Raw genomic sequence first — 19577 nt, forward strand, 5'->3', positions numbered from 1 at the left:
TTTAGTCGCAATACTTTAAATTAAATCTTATGACTCTACATAAAATTATTGAACGATGTAGTCACGATTTTTTTTCTCGGACCTAGAGTTTTTTGTTTTATTTTAGCATAAGCAAACTAAACGAAGCGAATCCAATTAGCGGATGACTTTCAATATCGATATTATTTTTCGTTGCGCAGATCCATTATTCTCTTCAATCCCGATGTGCGAGGCCTCAAATCCATTCAAGAGGTCAGTCTGCTACGCGAGAAAGTCTACGCCGCTCTGGAAGAGTACACCCGCGTGAACTGTCCAGACGATCCCGGCAGATTCGCCAAGTTGCTGCTTCGCCTGCCATCCATCCGTTCGATCGGTCTCAAGTGCCTGGAGCACGTATTCTTCTTCAAGTTAATCGGTGATGCACCGGTTGAAAACTTCCTCACGGAAATGTTGGAGTCACCATCGGATCCTTAGGAGCAGAAGGTGTGCCGCATTTTGGGGCACACCGATATGTAAAAAGGAAGAGAAGGACACAAGAGGAAGAAGAAGAAGAAAAGACGACGACGATGACGAAAGAGGATAGGACCGCATTCGAGTCGAGATGCAACGATTTCTGTACTGCCTCGCCTTTTTCTCGCGTCGCAGTATGGACTATCCGTGTGTCGAGCGAGGTGGAATTTACTTACTTCTCTTCATCGCCACTCCTGGTCTCCCTCCTCCCTCCCGTTTCTTCCCCTCGCGCTGTTATTTATGTTTTTGTTAGAGCTTAGCGACTCTTATGTCCAGCCTAAGGAGGCGGTCTTACCGGCCGACGACGTCATGCACGTACAGAAAGATAGTACGTGCATACGCGTTTTGTACGGTTCATACGCGTACATCTGAGCACAAACTGAAAGAGCGGTCAGACAATTGCAGTCTGCATAATTCAGGCTTCGACGTTATCGATAATTAGTTAATTTCTCAAATCGATTAAATTTGTCGCGACGATCAGCTGTATAGCAGTTAAAAAACGCAAATGCGATCGATAGAAATTCAGTTCAATTTATCCGGTGTAAGTAAAGTTTGACGACGTTAATTTATGTGGAAAGCTACGTAGATAGATAGCAAATTGTCAATACAAAATATTGTTATTTACAATCGCTGCCTCTTTAACCTGCGACATGTGTCGTGCCATCATCCGAGCGAAGATCGTGTCCTACACGATATTTCGTGCCGATTGATCCTTGTTTCGGACAGACGTCGCGTCTTCGTCGGAACCGCATCTTTCACAGTCACAGAAGTTCCTAGAATTATTAAGTTTCTTTTTATTTTTTATTTTTTTGCACTTTGTTACTTTTCGGTCTCTCTTTTTTTTGTTTTTCTTGTCTCTCTCTCTTTCGACAATGTGTCGCGGCAATCGCTTTGGCGATCCCGTTGTTGACGGTGGGTGCTTGACGAAGACGCGGTCCGTTTGTACTCGCGAGTTCTCGGACACCTTTACATTCCAACTCTGCCTCGATTCGGATCGTTACTTTAAAGAGCCACTATTTGCATATAGATACATACATACTTGCATCAAATGCGTATCCCCTTACGCTCAGTGCGCAAGTTTAACGATAATTTATTGTTTTGTATTTTAGAGTATAGGAGAGAAACGAACTTACTAATTCATTATTAATTAAATTAAATATACGCATGATAGCCCCCTTTTTTACGCAGCATGTGTCCGTGACGATGGAATATCAGAAGTGCAACAATCTGACGTCAGAGCGTGCGAACAAAGTATTTACTTTCAAGGTGTTAGGGTTTTCTGTTTATCTATTCATTTCTTTTTTTTTGTAAAATGCACGCTCGGATATATACTCGGATCTTCTTCGTTAATCTTTAATATTTAGGTTTAACAATATGACAAACTCTTACTACGCGTATACTTTGCAGTACTGGAATGCTGTCTTCTGTGTCTGGTACAAATTCGACATGGCAGCAAAATAGAGTAGAGAGAGTATAGACATTTTCTTCTTTTTCTCATAGTTTATACTGACAGTGAGATTTGTTTTCCCCCGGAGAATCTTCAATACACGCGAAAGCAGATAAAAAAAAAACAAAGATACAAGAGGTCTCGAGTCTTTGAAAACAAAAAAATGATTGCGAGATGTATAATTATGCTATAAAAATCTAGCACGCTAAGAATTAACTGATCGTGGACACAGGATTAAGATAGAACCCTACTCTCGTTGTTAGTAATTTACAGAATTGCGTATCACATGACGTGAGCTGACGGATCCGACGAATTTGTAAATTACACGAAGCGGAGCATTTGCAAATGCTCAGTGAATTATTTTCTAAATTTAAATGTTATTAGATATATAAAAATGTGTACAAAACGTATATATATACATATACATATATATATATTTTTCTCGAGACTGTTAATTATTATTCTATCTGTTAACTATTTCTACATGTGGAGAAATTGGATTAACGACATGATTTATGTGATAGTCAAATTTTAATAGGTTTTATGTCAACGTTATGTTGACTTGGTTCTTCGTTCGAAAAAATTTTTAGATGTGTAATATTGTATAATAATGATTTGTTCATTTGATAGAGATACGTAAACGTTTATAATATTAGATTTATACGTATCCATATTTTTAAAATGAATTTATGAAGTTTGACGATTATAAGGCAATTATTATGTTGTAAAATGTGAGCGTTCGGAGATGTAAAATTATTTTTTTATTTTAAATAAACTCATTGTGGAATAACATTTTATCATTTTTGCAAATGTTGTACAAAATATTTGATACTTTTCGGACTCTTTCAGCTCTAATCATTGATACGATTTACTCTACTACTCTAGAAATAGTAAGGGAATGATCATATACTTACTTCAATAATATAAATTATGATAATATTATTGTATATTATTAAACATATTTCTATTTTTGCGTGAATGCCTACGATTGTTAGTTGTTGGTTATTGTTATCTACTTGATGAGAGTTTTTAATGTTATGCGTACCGTGGGAAACAAACACAATATTAAATTCATAATTTTTTTTATAACATGCTGGAGTTACTATTCATTTCTCAGATGCCTATTTTAGTATTTTTTCAATCATTCAGGGAAGACGAGTTTATATTTAATGACGTATTAATGCGGATGCAGGAGCAATATCGAGTATGTCAATCAACTTAATTTCCCATATATATATATATATATATAAAATTCCCTCATATTATATATACATATATATATAATTCAAGTCGTTTTTGATTTAATAAGTAGGAGCGCAGATTAAAGAGCGAGACTCTATTACCTAAACTTATCGTTTGATTGTACAATTGTTACTTCAATACTTTTATTAACGAAGCACCTGACCAAAATTACCTCTGAACAATCGCGCAACTAGCGATCACCTCTTCAAATTCCTCACAAAATATAAAACGATGCTGTAAGTGACCATTTAGGATTGGAGGGCGCGAATGAAGCTACCTGTGAATGAAGTTTCATATAAAATATATAAATGTTAAAACGGAAATATATCTATACATATATATAAATAATATATGAATATATATAAACCGAATTCTTTCACAAATACAAATGCAACAACCTCAAGTAGTGAACAGGAAAAAGAAAAAAAAAGAGTTAACAAAGATAAATGACAGATTAATGAGCTCTATTGTCCTGCGATCAGATACATTATATAAGGTAAGAGGATTTACAAGAGTGGTCTTTGGAATGCCGTGATGTTTTACTAAAAGCATAAATAACACACAGCTTCTTTCGCGAAGCACCGTATTGGGAAATAGAAAATGCTGGATAATGCGTGTATGTGCGTATGCGTGTGTGTATGGATGTGTGTGCGCGTATGTGTACCGAGTATACTTTAACATAAACTTAAATGCTTTTGCCATACTTCTTTGAAGTATCATTGAAATGGTACGATGCTCAAATCGTGTGTAGTAACAGTCTTATCTAGTAACAGTGTCCTAGAGTGGAAGAATTGGGTGCGCTGTGTTGTAATCTTTCTGTACAGTAGAACAGCAATGGATACTACATTTTACTTTTGTATCTATTGAATCTCTTTTGCTTTTATGTCTTGTACTTATGCCTAAAACCCTGGATTATTTTTTTTTCTGTTGCATGCAGTTTCTTTCTCTTCCCCTCCTTTCTCTTTCTCTTTTTCAATAATTTCAACGTTTAATTAATATATTTTCAACTTGCAAAATTCTAGCTTCTTCTGTTACTTCAGTATTTAAAAAGTAAACAACGGCGTGTTTTCTTTAGCATACCAAGACCCTTTCTACGCACCCATTCTACATAGATCAGTACAAATAAGTTTAATAATAATAATAGTAATAAATAACAATAATAATGATAATAGTAATAATGGTACCGATAACGTTAATAATATACCGTTTACTCTTATCAAGCGCGTAAGGTATACCCAACTTAACAAGAAAAAAAATAGTAGCAGGTGTCCTACTAAAAATACCGTACCTTTAACGAGCTAAATTGTAAGCCAGTATGTTACATCTATGTATAAACAAACGTACAATTTACGTATGGGCAATCTCTAATTAAGAAAGTTAATAAGTTAACTCTTGTATGACTGCCATTATGATCAAATATTATTTCGAATAATTATCGTAATTGCGATACTCCGCGGAGAGTTGATCGTTTTTTCATTATTTCTTCTGGCTCGCGCAGAAGATAGAGCGAGTGTATACGTTTATACACACGCGCGATAACGCACGCGTTCATTGTTAATTTCGAATTAGACTTTTCTCGCGCAAAGACGCGACGAAGCGTTATTTAAATATCTTAGGCGACACTAGAGAAAGTGCTCCGATTGCAAAGCCGATTGGATACTTCGTGAACTGTAATTGTATGTCGATATAAATGTTGAATGTAACATTCCACTTTACGGATAATCAGTAATCGGCGTGCGTTACGAAATGCCTAGTGAATATCGCTTTTTTCTTCTTTTTTTTTCATACGACACACAAGTCTCCGATTGTAATACGCTCCGTTTCGTAGAAATCTTTAGGGCACCGCGATTTTCGATGTCCCGCTTGCGTTAAGATGACATGTACGATACTCTGTCGCAAATTGATATTAATTTACTTCACTGGCTTTAATAACCAACGACACTATATATGGTTGTGCTCCGTAGATAGCAAAGCAATATAGTTAATTGTACATGTATGCACATGAGCGTATATTTATGTATTTGTAATATATACATATACAATATTTATTATATATACATTTATATATTTATGTGCATACATGTATGTATGTATGTACATCCCTCAAGAGTGCATCTCTATCTTTATAAGCTGTAAGTTATGATTTCGTTAAGTTAACGGGACGTTTCTTGATTTGCACATCCATTGTAAATTACGAGAAAAAAATCTGTCTACATATACTATATTTACTACTAAACTATTAAGAAATACGCTTTTTGTAAATGTAAACGTACACCTTTTTTCAAATATAATGGTACGGAACATGTGCAAAGTATCACGTACGGAGGCGTCGAGTTCTCAGGTGAGGAGAGCGAATGTTTTAGGAAGAATAAGAGTAATATATTCACACACAGAAAGCGAGAGATGAGGGTATATAAAATAATATGTAGAAACGTAAGAGCGAGAGAGAGGTTCCGATGTAGAGGAGGCAAGCGAGAGAGAGGGAGAGAAAGAGAGAGAGACTGAGAGTAAGAGAGGGTGAGAAATTGTTGACGGCAAGAATGTGCAAAACACAAGGGGAGTGATGCTATGAGTGTACTTGTACAACAGTATGGCTAGTAACAATCCCTGAGTAAAGAAATATAATGTACGGTTTCGCGCCAAGAGATAGATCGTCTATTCTGACTTATCTAAATATAATATTTTTATGAACTGAAAAGACTGTCATATTTTTGTACCATTTTCAGACCCGCCCCCTTGTAAATCTTTACTCACATTGTAACGTTTATAACGAAGATGAAATAAGTCACGATCGATTGAGATTTTCTTGTTTTGCAGCATATTTATTAACTGTATTATTGGAGGCAGACAAATTTTTGTGCATCATACTTGCGTTATGAAGCAATTAAAGGTTCATATCTTTCACATAGTCATTCGATTCATAATGGATAAATGTACAATATGATTGCTTACACATGTATGTGTGTATGTAAAGTGCAATATGACAAATATATATAAATATATACTTATATACATACACGGCACTTCTCTACTATTTAAGAAAAAAAGAGCTAAATGTAATAATTAAAATATTTCCTGAAGCATACGCAATCAACCGTATCTCGTAAAAATGTATGTATATAATATGAAATGCTTGAATGCATTTCAATTTATACAGCTTACATAAATTACACATGTTATATAAATTATGTGTTATATTAGCTACGAGGAGCAATCAAGGAAACGAAGGAAGTTACAAATAAATAGAAATGTGTAAATAAAATAAAAATTACGGAAAAATTTTTTTTATTTATGGATGGACATTAAGTCGAATATAGTTCAGAAATTGTCGATCATTGAGTTAATATAGACGTTAACATAATTGTAAACATTACATCTACCGATGTAAGTCCATCACTGCAAGTTCTTTCCCCATCTTCCATTTTTTTTTATATATAAATAAAATATTGTCTAATACAAAATCAGATAGAAAAACAAGAACATTGTTACATACATCTTTCACAATTAATTGCTTGCACATTGTTAAGAATCCTGTTGCCATCACTTTCCCTCATATTACAGAGTATTTACAATTATTTATCAAGAAATAGTCACTACCGGAAATTTTTTTAAATGTATTGTTAATTGCATTGCAAATTAAGATTGGAAGTTGAACTTTGTTTCACATTTTTAACTAAATTTCACTGCTTTTCAGCATGTGTGCAGTCTTGATTTCCAGTTTACTGAAAAGCACATAGAAAAAGATTAATCTTTATTACATGAATATCTTAATCTTAAATATTGCATTATAATTAAAAATGTTTGGTTAATAATAGTCGCTGCGCTTAGAAAATCGTAGCAGCGTGAATCTATCACCAATTTGATCTAACATGTCTGTGCAGTGACAAACACAAATAAAACGTGTTGATCACGAATAGTTACATGTATATTTTAGTCAATCTCTTTTTTTCCTCTTATATCTCGATTTGATATCAAATTAAATATGAAGCTAATACAGCATTGCGATGTTGTATGGCTCCGTGTGAAAGCGACGAATTCGTGATAGGTCACGAATTCAAACCCACATATCCCATATATACAAACTTTTAAATTCACAATCTTTAGTAGGAGTTACTGACTTTTTAGATTTAGGTGACTGTATAGGGACTGATATCTCTTAGTAATATTAATACTACTACTAATAATATAGTATAACAAATAAGAGCAAGATTCTTAATAATAAATAATATCAATAAATTACTTAGAACTTTTCTTCTTCAAGACCATGCTTGAAGAACATGAGTACAGGCACAGAATCGCCATCGATCTCACGGTACTCCATGAGGCCCACAATTCCATCAATGTCCATTGAGGTACCAGTGAAAAATTGCAATTCCTTGAAACGGCCTAAGATGTCCTTCATGACTTTGTTCATATTTGTTTTAAAAACCTCTACTTGATCAGGTGACTTTTCTTCTAGCTTTGCTACTAATCTGTAGAAAAAATTTAGCAAATATATTTATAATACATGTTATGTATGAATACACATATAAGTAATTAGAATACTGATAAATAAAAAAAATTTCCATTACTAAAAAATTTTTTAGTACTCTTCTTGGAAAAGCTATTACAATGACTAATTGAACATTGTTGTGTAACTTGATCAATGAACCATAATAGTATGACTCATTTTTATTAATTTTAACGGTTTTTTAATAATTCTCAATCTTTTGTACAAATCTTGCTTCAAACAATACTTTTGTACAAATCTCTCTCTTGATATAAAGCAAAATAAATTTACTTTCCAACTGTGTATATTACAATAGTGGTATTATTTACTGTTATAACAAAATAAATTTAAATAAATCGACATTAAAGATACTTACTTCTTCATGTAATCTTTGAGGTATAATGTATAAGACTTTTTATCTCCAAAGGCAAACGTTTCCTGAAGGCGATGGTTCAATACAACATCTACACCAGACTCTACTGCTTCATCAGTACCTTCATCGGCCTCTTCCGCAGATGGATTAAATCCAGCGATTTCAACATTACCCGACTTGCGAGTAATCAACTAAAAAATTAAATACATTATGCTGTTGTTACTTACATAAAGTACTTTATAAGTATAATAGGTATTTATAAGTATAATATTAACACTCAAGGTGCAATTATAGGTATCTGTCCAATTGATTTTTATTCATAGAAGTTTCTCGAAATTTCAAAGATAAACAAATTATATATTCTCATTTTTTTTCAAAAAGAAATACAGACATTTGTTTCAGAAACTCAGAAGTTCATTAATTTTTAAAGATTTTTTAAATTACTTTGAAAAACGATTGAACACGAGATATCCATGATTAAGACAAAAAGGTATTCTTTTCCACATTGTACCACAAGGGTTATGTATTATATACATATATACCTTGCCATATACTTCATATAGCACATCATCTACCAACTTGATTTTGTAGGTGTCAGAGAACATCTCGTCTCCTAAAAAATATATATGGAGTATTATAATGTTACAGTTATAATTCTATAAACTTAGGTATTTATTGGTAAATTGTATAATCTAAAAAAGAAGTTTCTGCTCAATAATATTGTATAATATACAATATTTCTCTAGGCAATTAACAAATTTTATTATAATTTCCGTACGATCGATAATTATTATTGTGCAATACTATTAAGCGTAATATTGTTCACAGTAATATTAGGCTGCTTTACTGAAACTAAACGAGTACGTTATTCCTGCAATCCTACGAATCTTCGAGAACATATGGAGAGGTTAGGAATTTGATAGTATTTTATACCAAAGTTAAATTTTGACATAATAATTGTGATAATTCGTCATGGGTTGTCAAAGCCTTTAAATGTAACTCCGCGCAAAGAAATGATGTAAATTATTCCTTAACGTATCCAGACATCGTCAAGTTCGAATGCTTATTAGCGTGTAGGCATTTTGCTCCTATTATAGCGTCTTGGCAACAAAAATTAAAAATACTTAGCTTGCTTAATGGCGGGTATCGTTCTTCATTTACTCACCAGTGAAAATATCCTTATAAATCCTCATTGTGGAAGATGGAGAAAGATTCAACTGCAGCTAAAACTAAACAAGACACGGTCACCCAAAAGAGCGTACCGGAAAAGAAGGAGGCTCAACTTCTGGCAGCGTCTACCAATTTCATTCAGTAAACCAAGATCACAAAGTGCTCAATATGCTGGCTATTGCGATGCCGACTCCATCTATACTGCGTTCAGAAACATTATAGGTTTGTTCGCGTTGTTGGAAATTCCTAAAAATTTGCACATGAAACCATGGTATTTTCATTAAAATCAAACATAAGCTATCAATCTCATGATTAATTGTTATATATTTACATCGATAATTATCTAGAATACTTTCACTACCTTCGATTTTGACAAAATTAGGTTTATTTGACGCTTTTTCGCATGAAATTGAACTCATCATTGAAATCTTTCGCTCGCTATTTTGCTAGATTGATGAGCCTATCATATACTAACAATAAAAACATATTACGGAGGACAAGATAATTTTTCCATAAAGATTATTTTTATTATACATATTGCAAGAAAAATTAATTAATAATTAAATTAAATTAACAATAATGATTGTTTAATTATTCCTTAAGATCGCTTATAAAATCAGTAAAAGTTATTAGATGTGTCGATAAGTAATGTAGGCGAGAATTGAGTCTTGCAGCGCTCAAAATACCGAAAAATATTGTGTCTGAAGTATCAGGAAGTATCAGAAAAGCAGAATAGGCAAGGAAGTTGCCGAAAGTAAACTGCATGAACCTAGTATCGACGCGCTGATTGGTCAGCGCCTTCTAGGCAAGGGCGTCTCTATCACTCACGTACAGACGCGCTGATTGGTCAGCGTCTTTTAGGCGGGGGCGTCTCTATCACTCACGTACAGACGCGCTGATTGGTCGGCGCTCTCATTGGCTTGCGCCGGGAAGCCATCATTGTAGGTTTAGCCAATTGCCGCGTAGTCTCTCTCACTATGGAGTGGGGATTATTCCACCTTAAAATCCAGTAAACCTACTTTCTAATTCTGTACTCCTAATAACTTTGACGATTTTTCGAGCTGTTTAATCGAACGGACAGCGCCATTTCTCGGATGTTAGCTACTTCTTCCTGTCATAATTTACTTTCCTAATAACTTTGATGAATTTTCGAAGATTTGAGAGGCACATGGTCTAATCTAATAAATAATAAATGGCTAGCAGCATTCGCTCCACTGCGATGTGATTGGATTAGCTATCCTTTCCACTGGCAGCACGCTGGTTGTAAAAGATTCCAAACTTACTGCTACCCGCGAAAAATATACCTTTGTTGACCTTTGTTTTCCTACCATTGTGTACCATTGTTCGAAAGCCTTAATTCATTGTGTAATGGTAGTATCGTCTCTACTGTTTCACGTAAACGGATAACAATTATTGACTTCTAATTTAATCTACTTTGTAGGACCTAAATAAGTAAAATGTGAAAAGAGAGCTACGCAGTGTATTATACCTGCAGTAAAGATATTAAAATATCTGTGGATACCTTTGTGAAACGTTTTCAACCAATGTTTTTGTGAAAAGCAGGAAAAGAAAGAAAAAATAAACTAGAGATAAAGAGAAGAAAACAAAAATGGAATCAAAATCTAAGCAAGAAGCTAGCAAAATTAATGAGCAGAATGAGATTAAATTTGAAATAAAAAATAAATCTACATCCAATGATCTTGAATGTGTAAAATCCCAAAAAAACATGGAAGACATTCCTGTGCTTCAGGAAAATTATAATGACCAACCAGATAGGTGTGCACTTTTAAAGGACCTTTAATAATTATTTTCTTTTATATTATTATTTGTGCTGATACATTCAAATATTTATTATATGTAATTAATCTTTCTAGATATGATTTGTGGTTACATGGTAAGGATATTGGTCCCCATTTTGAGGAATCTGGACAGACTGTTGCACCAATGTCGTCACTAACAGATCTATCATGTAATAATAGCAGAAATAGTGAATTACTACACAGCTATTTGAATACAATACTAAAAAATAAGCAGTATACAATTGATAAAAAAAAGTCTATCGCAAGTCCTAGTGTTAATATTAGTGAGTTCATAAATGTAGATATTCCACCTGATGTTAAAAAGGCCTTACAAGAGCTTGAAAATGAAGAACAGGAAGATCAACAAGTTGAAATAGATGAACAACAGTTTGACTGGTTTGAATATATGGTGAAAGATACTTGGTTGAAAGTAGGAGAAATTTCGGTAAAACTTGCATATTTTTACATTTGTATTTTTGTTATCATTAATTTTTAAGAAATTTGTTAAGAAATACATTATGTAGCTGTTTTATACAGCCTTTGTTAAGAAATATTTTATATAACTTATTTTACTTTTTTACTGATTATAAAAACAGGAAGATCAATCACAAGTAGAAGTAGGTAAACAACAGCTTGAATGGTTTAAATTTCTGGAATTTTTGGAAGATTGGTTGAAAGCAGGAGAAATTTTGGTAAAATTTACATTTTTTATATTTGCATTTTTGTTATAAATTTTAAGAAATATTTTATATAACTTATTTGCTGCTTATTTTACTGATCATATACTTTTATTTTAAATATCGCAGAAGCAACTGTATGTAATGCAGGAAAGCAGGAAAAGAAAGAAAACACAAACTGAAGGTAAAAAGAAAATACCAAAAATGGTATCAAAATCAGAGCAAGAAACTAATAAAATAAATATGCAGGATTTGAATGTGATTAAAAGTGAAATAAAAGATGAAATCGCACATAGTTCGCACGATTCAATTTCTTCATATGGACCATATTATGCAAATATATCAATAGAACAAACTAATGTGATGCAACATAATCCATATTCAGTGCACAAGGAAATATATCCGCTTGATCAAATCATACTTGTACCATCACTTCAATCTGCATCGCCATCTAAATCGGCGAATAATTTCCAAAATACTAATGTGCCGATGAAACTTGAAATCAAATCTGTAAGTAATTCAAAACAAACTACGCCAAGAATTACTGAGAATTCACCGCGTCGAAGGTCGCAAAAAGGTACATCCCATGTCAAGAAATCATCACTGGCAAAAAATAATGAGTTGAATAATAATGTATGTTCACGATCGAATATTTCCATTGAAACTCAAGTTAGAACTCAAGTTAGTGATCCTGCTTGGATATCTAGAAATATATCCAATTTAAATTCTTTATCGCATAATTCAAATATACAAAACACATCACAAAAATTACATCATGAATTAAATAAACACTTAAGTATATCTGACAGTAAGTTGCAAGATTTACAAAAGCAAACAGGTAATATTTGTTTATCTGCACCTAAACAAGTAAAACGAACCAAAGAACTACTACCTATCTTAAGGAAGCCTAAAGAAAAAGAAGTTACAATAAAAAGAAAACCAGCAGCTTCCACTTCTACGAGTACTAAGCCTATTGTTCCTGTGAAAACTTCTGCAAACATTGCTTCAATAAATGCTCCTACAACCGTTGCTTCTACTCCTACGGATATTGTTTCTGTGGCTGCTACTACTACGACTGTTGTTTCCGAGATTAAAAGTACAAAAGAAATGCAGTCAGCCGATCAAACACAGTCTGCCGAACAAGCGCAGTCTGCCGAACAAGCGCAGTCTGCCGATGTATTACAATTCTGCAGTTCTCAGTCAACATCGCTAATATTAGGACACATTTCTGAGATGATCTATCCGAGTGAGCAAAACAATGAGCAGCTAAAAGCATTCAATGATCATTGGAGCGCTCAAGTGCCCCATTGTGCAATATGTACTATTTTTATTTCACATACAAACAAAAATAGTAGGATGATGCCACCTGATTGCAAATCAACTACGTTATCTAAGTGGAAACTAATATGGGTAAGAAAATGCTTACTATTAATTTTTCATTAATTTTCTCTCGAATATATGCAACAAGCATTGCAAAAATATTGAAAGAATAATTTATGCTCACCAGGACGTATTTGTTTTTGCAAACTCTAAGGAACAGGCTACAAAAGCAGAGAATAACAAACTTTTACGATGCAGAGAATGTCACGTAACCGTTCATGCATCTTGTTATGGTATAATTAGATTACCTACGGATATCCTAAATTGGATTTGCGACATGTGTAAAGCTGGCAGAAATGTGGTATTTAATTTTTTTTTGCCATTTTTTCAAACATGCATTTTGTTTAATTATACTTTGTTATTATGAAACCAGAGGTGTTGTTTGTGTCCGATATTTGGTGGTCCTCTGAAGCGTACTAGCGATGGCAGGTGGGCGCATATCTTGTGCACGCTTATGATACCAGAAACTACATTCAAAGATACTATAAATGAAGATCCTATTAACGTATTAGCGAAAAATTTGTATAAAAAAGAATGTTGTTTCTGTAGACAACAGAATGGAGCATGCGTGAAGTGTAATCAGTGCAATAATTGGTTACATCCATCTTGCGGTTTTGTTGCAGGCGCTACATTTACCCTACCGCTGCAGTACTTATCTTTGCATGAGCTTCAGGTGCAATATTCTTATTTTAATTATAAAACACAATTATTCTAGCAAGTTTGTAAACGTTAATGTCAATATTATGATATCTAGGTAACATGTAACGGACATAATAAAGGCGAAAGAAAGCTCCCACCGATATGCCAAGGGGAAACAGTCTGGGCAAAGCATCGCAACGCCCGATATTATCAAGCTATAGTAAAAGCTATCAAAACTAAAATCTCATACATAGTTAAGGGTAATACCTACATTTATTGGATGCCTCCTACAGATATAAATGTAAGTTTTAACAAATTTGTTTTTATCATTTTACTAATCCAATCTCTGTATAGTTGTATGACTATAAATAAAACTATAAATTAACTATATAATAGCAATATTGTTATTATATAGTCAATTTATAGTTTTTTCTTTAAGAATCAAATATTGAAGCCTATTATTAGTGTTCATTAAATTAGAATGCATGCACATGTGCGCGCGAACACACACGTATACATACAGATTATGTACTTGTGTGTCTAATATTTTAAGGATCTGTTTTAAAATATAGTTTTGGAAATATGTTGTGTATATATATATATATATATATATATATATATCTTGCACTTATTTAGAATTATGATCCTGGAAACACACCTTTGCTTGGAGCTTCAGTGACGATGCAACATACAATCGATGAAACTCATAAAACGGAAGACTGCATCTTTGGAGGTATACAACGAGAAATAATATTTACTGTAAGTGATTTTGATATATTAATATAAAGATTAATTTATTTCTTATTGATTACTTAATTATTAATTATAATTTGTACTTTTTCTGTATAGGTGATTTTTGAGGATGACTCCGAACTTGATTTAAAACGTAACGACATTTATAGTTTACAAGAAGTTTTGCCAAAAGGAGTACGTTCTCGTCTGGTGAGTTTGGTCAGAAATTAATATCATAATACCTATAATATTTTATAAACGTGGCTTATTCTTTTTATTTAATTATCTTTCTTTTTATTACTTGGGTTATTCTTATGTTCTTTTTTGTTTTTCTGTTGGTTTATTAAAGTCTGTTGCAACTGAAATGAAGTATCGAACTCACTTTTATAACACAGAAGACGAAACAGAGGCAAAAGATAGAAGAATAAAAGAAGCAAAAAATTATTATTGAGTTGTAACAATTTGATGTAAATTATTAAAAGAAGAAAGTATAGAGAAATTCTCTTAATAACTGCTGTTATAAATAGTTAATATGAAAATTATGTTTTATAATCGTAATTATCCTTTCTTCAAATCGATTACTTAATTTCAGATTAATCAAATAGTATAAAAACTTTTATTTTATGTCCAATTATTTTTGTTGAGTTAACTCATATTTCAAGGATAAAATAATTATAAACACATTTCTTATGTGTTAAATTACTCAATTTCAGATCAACCAAACAGTATAAAAATTTTTGTTTTATGTTCAATAATTTTTGTTTTAGTTAATTCATATTTCAACGATAAAAATAATTATAAACACACTACTTATGTGTTAAATTATTAGTTTATAGTGCTTATGTAATTATCATAAATGCATTCTGTACAGTACATAATTACATTATTTCAACGTTTAATAGATTAGGATGCTTACATACACACGCATACGCACACATATATATTCACATACACTTAGATTATGAATACTTATGTACCTAATATCTTAATGAAAATATTAAAAATATTGCAGATTGTAATGAATATTTTACGAAGATTTTATAATGATTTTTTTGTATGAGATTGATTGAATCATATATACAAAAAAAAATAAATAAAAGAATTGAACAAAATTATTAACAAAGAATTAAGAATTTAAGAAATTTCTTTAAAACATGTAGTCTCCTCTCTGTTTTTTTTTTGTTTCTTTTTCTCAAAAAGAAAATTACAATATAATTGTAAAAAAAATTATTTTAAATATTAATTAAAAAAACATTAGTATATCTTTTAAAATAGCAAAAAATTTATATATGAAAGTAAACATAGTTAACGAACCATCGTAATTATTTTCTCTCTTCTCTCTTTTTTTAAAAGAAAAATTATATTAAAAACAATAAAATTATATTAAAAATAAATGTTTTAAAAGTCGATTTTTTAAAGAACATTAAACAATTTATTCAAATATAAAAATTTATGCGCGCGTTAAAAGTTAAACTCGATTTAACGTTGATTGGCTATGCATCACATCTTGTCACGTGGCTGGCAAGCGTATATGCGTCCGAAAATGAGAAGGACCCTATAGGTTACACATGAAATAGCCAATCAGTTGGATAGAGTTCATCTTTTCTCGCGACGGAAGATTTGGTTGGCGACTACGCCAACTTTTGCCAGACGGTATTCGTCGAATGCATAGGAGCATGCGGACGTCTCTCTATCTTTCATTCAGTTCAAGTTGACTGAGTTGGCGAAAGTTGTCGGCGATTAATTTTCTGCCTTCTGCCTTCTTGTGGCTGCTTGTGGCTTGTATCGAAGAGTTGCGAAGAGTCTCGATCGCATCGCATAGCGAGTCAATAACTGCTGTCGTTTCGACTTCAGGTAAGCGATTTGTGTTTATTGTACATATCTCACCGATTTTGTCGTTACACGCGGAAACCGTCACTGTTGAACGAATCGATCGCTAATTCTTGTCGACGCCAAGCGCTTGGCCCTCCATTTTGTCAGTGTTACAGTTAATCTGTGCCTCAAGCTAAATTATTTTACGCATTCGTAACGGTAAGCTTCGGATTATCCATTTATCTCAAATGCGTAAAATAACGCAAATTTAATTTTTATTCTACATTGAATCTAGCAGAGTTAAATGTAGTCAATAGGTCAGGCACTGAAGGATGCGTCGTTAGAATATCTTGTCACTTCGAATGGACGCCATTGTGTGTTGCAATTATTCAGTTTACACCGATGACCTTAATACGCGTACTAAACATTTTATATTTGTACCAAATTGCTTGATATAAAGTAGTACTCGAGTCACTGATACTGATATAATACTCGGTACGCATATCAGAGTGCTCGGTATGAATTAGGTAAATAACAAAGACTGCAATGTTTCCTGCTACAGATGCTTACAAAGCATTAAATTTCCTTTGTCTGATTTCTCTATCAATCGAACACTTTGAAATATTCCAAAAGTCTAGACATAGAAAGGTGTTACAAAAAGATATGTTTTGCTTCAAACTCAATTTTTTTTATATATTTTCTTTGTGTGACATAACTTTAATTAGCACCATCAGATTTTTTGCTTAGAATGATATATAGTTTACTTTTCTCAAGTACACACACAGGAAAAACAGGTCTTTTTGAAACCTCTTTTGCTTGGGAAACACCCATATGAAATTTATTTCATTCTTGAGACTTCAGATATTGTATCGATTTCTAACACAATTCTCAAGGCCCAATCACGAGTATTTCCATGTTTGATCAATTAATCAAAGTTTCTTGAAATTTGAAGATAATTGAATTGTACTACATTTTTTTCCAAAAAGATGTAATATTTGTTTTAAAAATTTGGAAGTATATGATTTTTTTGGACATTTTTTTTAACTATTTTAAGTAGATGAAGTGGTCAAATGTAAGATACTTATGATTACAAAGACCAACAAGGTATTCTTTCTCACTTTGTATTATTCTAGGAATAAATATACTAATGTTATATGTACTTCTTTTATATGTATAGATTCATCATGCAAATCTTTGTGAAAACCCTCACTGGAAAAACCATCACTCTTGAGGTGGAAGCTTCTGATACTATAGAGAATGTCAAAGCTAAGATCCAAGACAAAGAAGGTATCCCTCCAGATCAGCAACGTCTGATCTTTGCTGGAAAGCAACTGGAAGATGGAAGAACTCTCTCCGACTACAACATCCAGAAGGAGTCTACACTTCATCTAGTTCTACGTCTTCGAGGAGGAATGCAAATCTTTGTGAAGACTCTTACTGGCAAAACCATTACTCTTGAAGTTGAAGCTTCAGACACAATAGAAAATGTGAAGGCCAAAATCCAGGACAAAGAGGGAATTCCTCCAGATCAGCAGCGTCTGATTTTTGCTGGTAAACAACTTGAGGATGGTAGAACTCTTTCCGACTACAACATTCAGAAGGAATCCACACTTCATCTGGTTTTGCGTCTTCGAGGAGGAATGCAAATTTTTGTGAAGACTCTCACGGGTAAAACCATCACCCTTGAAGTTGAAGCTTCAGACACAATAGAAAATGTGAAGGCCAAAATCCAAGACAAAGAGGGAATTCCTCCAGATCAGCAGCGTCTGATTTTTGCTGGTAAACAACTTGAGGATGGTAGAACTCTTTCCGACTACAACATTCAAAAGGAATCCACACTTCATCTGGTTTTGCGTCTTCGAGGAGGAATGCAAATTTTTGTGAAGACTCTCACGGGTAAAACCATCACCCTTGAAGTTGAAGCTTCAGACACAATAGAAAATGTGAAGGCCAAAATCCAAGACAAAGAGGGAATTCCTCCAGATCAGCAGCGTCTGATTTTTGCTGGTAAACAACTTGAGGATGGTAGAACTCTTTCCGACTACAACATTCAAAAGGAATCCACACTTCATCTGGTTTTGCGTCTTCGAGGAGGCATGCAGATCTTCGTAAAAACTCTTACGGGTAAAACCATCACCCTTGAAGTTGAAGCTTCAGACACAATAGAAAATGTGAAGGCCAAAATCCAGGACAAAGAGGGAATTCCTCCAGATCAGCAGCGTCTGATTTTTGCTGGTAAACAACTTGAGGATGGCAGAACTCTTTCCGATTATAACATTCAAAAGGAATCTACACTTCATCTGGTTTTGCGTCTTCGAGGAGGAATGCAAATTTTTGTGAAGACTCTCACGGGTAAAACTATCACTCTTGAAGTTGAAGCTTCAGACACAATAGAAAATGTGAAGGCCAAAATCCAGGACAAAGAGGGAATTCCCCCAGATCAACAACGTTTGATTTTTGCTGGCAAACAACTGGAGGATGGCAGAACTCTTTCCGACTATAACATTCAAAAGGAATCTACACTTCATCTGGTTCTGCGCCTTCGAGGAGGAATGCAAATTTTTGTGAAGACTCTCACCGGCAAAACAATTACCCTTGAAGTTGAAGCTTCGGATACTATAGAAAACGTAAAAGCCAAAATACAAGATAAAGAGGGAATTCCCCCAGATCAACAACGTTTGATTTTCGCTGGCAAACAACTGGAGGATGGCAGAACTCTTTCCGACTATAACATTCAAAAGGAATCAACACTTCATCTGGTTCTGCGCCTTCGAGGAGGAATGCAAATTTTTGTGAAGACTCTCACCGGCAAAACAATTACCCTTGAAGTTGAAGCTTCGGATACCATAGAAAACGTAAAAGCCAAAATACAAGATAAAGAAGGAATCCCACCTGATCAACAGCGTTTAATCTTCGCAGGGAAACAGCTAGAAGACGGTAGGACTCTTTCCGATTACAACATCCAAAAGGAATCTACACTCCACTTAGTTTTACGACTTCGCGGAGGTGCACTTCTGTGAACTGAAAGTCTGTAGAAAGATTTGCTAGTCGTAAATTGAATAGTATCAGTAGTAACGAACTAGCATTTATTACTTTTTTTTTTTTTTTTTTTTATGGACGTCGATTTGTCCTTATATACAATGTAATACTTTGAAAAATATTCGTCGAATTCAAAGTGAAGACAACAAGAATGTAAAAAATTATAATCTAAATGTATACAAATGATGACATTCTTGTTTAATAAACGTTATAATCATAATTATCTCAAGTGATTTTTTTACAAGTTTTAAAGTTTGTAGTTTTAAAGCGCAACCTAAATTTTGTTTTG

General features: G+C 33.3%; 4 protein-coding genes across 13 annotated transcripts in view; 3 read left to right on the forward strand and 1 right to left on the reverse strand.

Annotated features, from left to right (window-relative positions):
* Positions 1-5876, forward strand: part of LOC105200537 (retinoic acid receptor RXR) — a 74395-nt gene extending 68519 nt beyond the window's left edge. For 4 of the 7 annotated variants that reach the window (XM_011168161.3, XM_039450903.1, XM_011168160.3 and 1 more), the window contains one exon: positions 180-5876. In XM_011168161.3, the coding sequence (XP_011166463.1) occupies positions 180-453 (274 nt within the window). In that variant the 3' untranslated portion in view covers positions 454-5876. The remainder of the gene's footprint in view (positions 1-179) is intronic. The other 3 variants (XM_011168155.3, XM_011168157.3, XM_011168156.3) reach the window with 1 other exon arrangement.
* Positions 5877-6446: 570 nt separating this feature from the next.
* Positions 6447-9368, reverse strand: LOC105200532 (translationally-controlled tumor protein homolog). The gene is made up of 5 exons (XM_011168148.3): positions 9206-9368; positions 8583-8653; positions 8044-8231; positions 7419-7650; positions 6447-6900 (listed from the first exon to the last, which is right to left on the reverse strand). Exons 1-4 carry the CDS (start codon positions 9231-9233, stop codon positions 7419-7421), a joined length of 519 nt encoding a protein of 172 aa, XP_011166450.1. The 5' UTR covers positions 9234-9368; the 3' UTR covers positions 6447-6900.
* A 521-nt stretch (positions 9369-9889) lies between these two features.
* LOC105200531 lies at positions 9890-14976 on the forward strand. 4 transcript variants are annotated; one of them, XM_011168147.3, is made up of 12 exons: positions 9890-10581; positions 10652-10986; positions 11085-11454; positions 11606-11701; positions 11816-13096; positions 13194-13367; positions 13440-13495; positions 13616-13739; positions 13821-14006; positions 14342-14464; positions 14555-14647; positions 14787-14976. In XM_011168147.3, the coding sequence occupies exons 2-12, from the start codon at positions 10820-10822 to the stop codon at positions 14886-14888; spliced, it is 2772 nt and encodes a 923-aa protein (XP_011166449.2). In that variant the 5' UTR covers positions 9890-10581; positions 10652-10819; the 3' UTR covers positions 14889-14976. The 4 variants fall into 4 exon arrangements, with proteins under 4 accessions (XP_011166449.2, XP_039306840.1, XP_011166448.2 ...); XM_039450906.1 differs by having other exon boundaries at positions 13194-13364; positions 13440-13739; XM_011168146.3 differs by having other exon boundaries at positions 13221-13367; positions 13440-13739.
* A 1144-nt stretch (positions 14977-16120) lies between these two features.
* On the forward strand, positions 16121-19508 carry LOC105200572 (polyubiquitin-C). The gene is made up of 2 exons (XM_039450421.1): positions 16121-16291; positions 17427-19508. The coding sequence occupies exon 2, from the start codon at positions 17434-17436 to the stop codon at positions 19267-19269; it is 1836 nt and encodes a 611-aa protein (XP_039306355.1). The 5' UTR covers positions 16121-16291; positions 17427-17433; the 3' UTR covers positions 19270-19508.
* Positions 19509-19577: the final 69 nt, after the last annotated feature.

Source organism: Solenopsis invicta, chromosome 6 (genome assembly GCF_016802725.1).
Source record: "Solenopsis invicta isolate M01_SB chromosome 6, UNIL_Sinv_3.0, whole genome shotgun sequence".
NCBI classification, from domain to species: domain Eukaryota; kingdom Metazoa; phylum Arthropoda; class Insecta; order Hymenoptera; family Formicidae; genus Solenopsis; species Solenopsis invicta.

What these genes read in the sequence shown, in the direction of transcription:
- LOC105200532 (XM_011168148.3), bottom strand. Translation starts at nt 9,233, where the DNA reads ATGAGGATTTATAAGGATATTTTCACTG. An exon ending in TTATAAGGATATTTTCACTG is followed by an intron (nt 8,654 to 9,205) that starts GTGAGTAAATGA and finishes TATATTTTTTAG; the next exon opens with GAGACGAGATGTTCTCTGAC. An exon ending in TATATGAAGTATATGGCAAG is followed by an intron (nt 8,232 to 8,582) that starts GTATATATGTAT and finishes TTAATTTTTTAG; the next exon opens with TTGATTACTCGCAAGTCGGG.
- LOC105200531 (XM_011168145.3), top strand. Translation starts at nt 10,820, where the DNA reads ATGGAATCAAAATCTAAGCAAGAAGCTAGCAAAATTAATGAGCAGAAT. An exon ending in TGAAAGTAGGAGAAATTTCG is followed by an intron (nt 11,455 to 11,605) that starts GTAAAACTTGCA and finishes TTATAAAAACAG; the next exon opens with GAAGATCAATCACAAGTAGA. An exon ending in TATCTTTGCATGAGCTTCAG is followed by an intron (nt 13,740 to 13,820) that starts GTGCAATATTCT and finishes TATGATATCTAG; the next exon opens with GTAACATGTAACGGACATAA.
- LOC105200572 (XM_039450421.1), top strand. Translation starts at nt 17,434, where the DNA reads ATGCAAATCTTTGTGAAAACCCTCACTGGAAAAACCATCACTCTTGAG.